The sequence below is a fragment of the Trachurus trachurus genome (genome assembly GCF_905171665.1).
Source record: "Trachurus trachurus genome assembly, chromosome: 7".
NCBI lineage: Eukaryota > Metazoa > Chordata > Actinopteri > Carangiformes > Carangidae > Trachurus > Trachurus trachurus.
Genome location: NC_139901.1, coordinates 22,861,501 through 22,865,894, shown reverse-complemented (window position 1 = coordinate 22,865,894; position 4,394 = coordinate 22,861,501). Strand labels below are relative to the sequence as shown.

At 39.5% G+C, this 4,394-nt stretch overlaps 1 protein-coding gene across 1 annotated transcript in view; it reads right to left on the bottom strand.

Annotated features, from left to right (window-relative positions):
* Positions 1-2,723: 2,723 nt before the first annotated feature.
* Positions 2,724-4,394, bottom strand: part of LOC310988114 (sterile alpha motif domain-containing protein 10-like) — a gene marked incomplete at both ends in the record, with an annotated part of 48,980 nt that continues 47,309 nt past the window's right edge. Inside the window, one exon of the mRNA XM_083974628.1 lies at positions 2,724-2,845. Coding sequence (XP_083830754.1) covers positions 2,724-2,845 — 122 coding nt within the window. The remainder of the gene's footprint in view (positions 2,846-4,394) is intronic.

Here is a 4,394-nt window from a genome sequence, read left to right as displayed (position 1 = left end):
TTGTCACTGCCTTACTGTAGGCCGGTGCAGTAGGCACTCACTGCAAGTAGCTCTCTCCTAAAAACCACTGGAATAACAAACGTGCCCAAAATTTTACGAAATGCCTCGAAAAACTGCTTTGTACAATGAAATTAAACAATACAAATAAAACCAGGCGTTTGCAATCATGCTGTCACGCAATTCAAGGTCAATATTAAGACACAAGCTATTAATCCTATTGATGTCAGCCAAACGACACATAGGCCTACAGCCAATTTACACTATTGGATTTTTAATTGCTGTAGCTGAACGCTGGCTACAGGCTATGTGCACAGTACTGGCATTTCCCCATTTAACTCAGCTAATAATAAATGTTTCACACATGGTGTGAAGCCACATCATTCTTGTATCACGGCTCACCACATGAATAATTCATGGCATCATTGCCACCTCACTCGTTTCGGTAAAACAACAGAGGGTCTCTCTTACTGTTTGATTGGTGCCAGTCATCATGACCTAATATTTCCTATTAGTGGAAATTATCTGAAACCATGATGTAATGTATGTGTAAAAACAATTCTCAACGTTGCCAGTGGAGGGCAGGCGAGCCTCATTTTTGGGGGAAGTCGGCTGTGATGAATAAGTGCAAAGCCTTACTGGTGTTTAGGTGTTTTATAAAAAGATTATATAAATTACATACAAAAAAGAAAAAAGTCGGTGTCCTCAGATGTTTTGAAGGTCAAACTTGAGAGACTATGATGAAAAGAAACATCCCTCAATGCATGCAAGTAAATAGCCTAATGCAAGTAATGCAAGTAAATACTGCAGTAGAAAAAAAAGATACAGAGGGACCTGTGGATCCTAAAGGCTCAAATCATTGGGAAATCAGATGAAACGTCTTCCTTACTTAAAACATTGTCCTGCACATAATATCATAACAATAAAGTTTTTTTTTTTTTAATTATTAATCTACACAAAATCAACAAAAGTTTGTTTTAAAAATAATTTATTTAGTATAATTATGGGCAGTAGCCTATAATCTACTTAGATATGATTCCCAAAAGTCAGACTCTTAAATTATTGAGGACTCGGACTGTGCTACGCCCTAATTTACAGTGAAATGGAATTATGTATTAACACAGATTCCCATTTTATGTATTATAATCATATTATATATCAGCTTGTTAATGCCCAACTTTTTGGTTGCAGCTGACAAGTTTCCAATATGTTTTTAATGTCCATTAATCTTCCACTAGGGGGCAGTGCTGTTCTGTGTTTTGTCAGCATCACCTGGCTGGACCATATGGACACATGGGGCTTCTTTGACACTTTAAAAATGTGTGGTTGTTTTTTCATGGCAGTGTCATGCCTGTTGGTACAAGCACATCATGTCACTCTGAGCCCGAGGTTTGACTTTCTCCCTCAGCTGACAGACCGACAGCTGCCATTCTCCCGTGCAGTATGTCCTAGTGGTAAAGTGAAATCTGCTTTCTGCTGTCTTTAACGGCTGCTGATGAATGGTTTACGCTCGGCCCCGTCTGACCCGTGATTAATCCTTTTACTGTGGCAGTGATTTATTTTCCCACTCCTCCTGTGCTGAGTGAGCAAAAGGCATACTTAATGGTTTTTAAAACTGGCCAGGTGGAGTGGTCTGTGCCCTAAAAGGCTACTGGAGAGTCCATCCAACAACTGATTGTGTTATTTATCTTACTGGCCTTTCCAGTGAAAGTTGAGTGAACACATATGCACTTTTTTGTCATTCTGATATACCTTCTAGCGGTATAATGAATATTAACACTTGGGTCATAGCCAGAAAAAATTGTCTTCATGCTGCTGAGCAACTCCACTGAAGCAGCTGCTGGAGTGCTTCTCAACAGTAGCAGATGAGAGAGGACAGTGTTTCTCATTCAGCTTCAGTGCTGTCAGAGGACTGAGATCCTGATGATCAAAGGCACATCAGATAATGATAAACAAGGCGGATGGAGATGCTCAGCGTTTGGGTGTTTAAGAGAGTAATGACGGAAGACAAGCTTTCAGAAATGAACTGCACATTTCCAAATGAGAGAAAAAAAAGACAGTTAACAGTAAACAGCGCCCAATTAACTGCACCATCCAACCATCTGCTCCACAGATTTATTCTCAGTCAGGGTTGAGAAGGCCACTGTTCACTGAATCTGTTTATCATACATGTGCCTGGTTATTAACAGGTGAGATGCTTCATGTCTCTCAGTAATTGGATCCCAGTGTGTGCGCGTGAGCATGAGACAAAGACTGTGTGCTGTTTTGCATTCACAAAGTTGGAGTCTTGACTCATCGACCCTGACTGACAGGTCAGAGGTCAACAGCAAGCCTGAGACAAACATGTAAATAAGTATGCACTATTTAAAGTCATAATTGGTGAATAAATGAATAAAATTAACAGATGCGTGAAAAGGGGCAGGGTACACAAAAGGATAGAGCAGCAGAAGGAACAAACAGAAGGCAGAGAATGAAAAAGAAATGAGCATCATAAGAATCCACAGGAACTGAGCAGCAGTTCTTGGTTATGACCAGAAGAGGATCTCTGGGACTCTGGGAGCAATTATGGCATTTGAGGGACAGACCACTGAGATGTGTGTGTGTGTGTGTTGGTTTGAATGCATCAACAGAGAGATACAGCACATGGGTGTTTCTGTATTATTTAGTAAAACACATTGTAGCAGACCAGCCACTTTACAAAATTGAGCATATTTAGTGCCATGGGGCTAGTGCATGGCCGAGCCCAAGGCCACGCTGTCTCTGACTCTTCGGTCGTGGCCGTGGGTTTGTTTCCACATATCGTGGAGGCACCAGTTTCTTTCCAGGTTCCTCCAGTTTGCATTTTGACCTTGGGAAAAATTGTGAAAAGTTGCCCCCAATGTATCACTGGTGTGTGAAGAGAGGCACTATATAGGAAAAGGTGTGTACTGTATGAATATGTGTGTATGTAGAAGTGGCTTCCATTGCTGAGCACTTAAGCAACTGAAGTCCATTTACAGTGGAACAGGTTAATACGCTGTCAACAATTGGTTTAAAGTCTACTTACACAAATCTAGTGTCTCAGTTTAATGATAATGATGCACATGCTAAATACAGAATCCAGTTACACAGACGTTCGGATCGTCCAATGCTAGACTTGTACATTTCCAATGTGTATTAACATGGTATGTAGCTCAGAGTCTTGGTTATTGTTGGTGATTCTAGTGCATTTTTTCTTTTGTTGATTTTACAGCTGTTTTGTTGCTCTGATATTAATCTTGTCCTTTAGCTTTCGTGTACATTGTGTATATTGTGTGTATATTAAAACCTCGATCCATCAGAAATAGACACATTACAGAAATCAGGACAGTTGCTTCATCTCATTTAGTTTATTCTAAAAAGACAGCTCTCATCACGTTCCATCACATGTTTCTTCATATCTGTAAAGCAAATAAATATTTCAGTTTCCTCTGTTTGCATGTCAAACAGTTCATCAAGCGCCTGACAAAGTAAACCAAAAGTGTCTATTTATACCGTACATCAGGTAATCCAAAAAACAAACAAACAAACAAACAAAGAGTGTGTTCAATCCATTTTAACAGTCAGTTACATACATTACTCAAATATTCCTTGTCAAAGGACGGATGAGAGGAAGTTGGAGCGGGAAGTTTGGTTTGTTAGAAGTCTGTTTGTGTACGTATGATTTATTAATTCATGTGATTTAAACACCATCATCATACACAGCTGTCGAAGTGACATCAGAGTGGCATCAAAGGTGCTCAATTCAGTCACGCTGGGGAATCTTGCCTCTGGGTAAAACTGTCAGAGTCTTGATTTTTCTGAGCATTTGAAATCACAGTGTCACATCAGGGGAGGGGCGGAGACTGGGTAGAATACACCAGCAGAGGCTTGTCCCTTCTCTTCATGTCTCTGTGTGAAAGATGACATACAGTATACAGTATAGCACACACCTAAGGACAGAAGCTATGAGGTTGGCAAATGCTACCACAGGTACAGAGACAAACTGTATATTTATCTCAGCAGACACTGAAGCTGCATCTCAACTCTGTAAAAAAAACAAAAAAACTGTCTTTAATATTGGTCCCGCACTGTGCCAATCCTTTTCATTTATTACTCTTTACATTATTGCTTCATCAAGCATAGACAGTCAATGATTATCACATTAACTCTGTCCTCTTCATTAATAAAAGACTATGGTACTGTTACAATAATATACACAGATTAAATTGTAGGCTATGTTATTCTACAACGCTCATACTGTATATATATATTTATATATTTCTAAATTTCTCACTGACATACTGCAGATCAGTAGCAATATAAAAGAACTGATTGAGGGAATGACATTCAGCTTAAAGTGATACTGTTGATGCTCCAAACCTAGAACTCCAAAACTC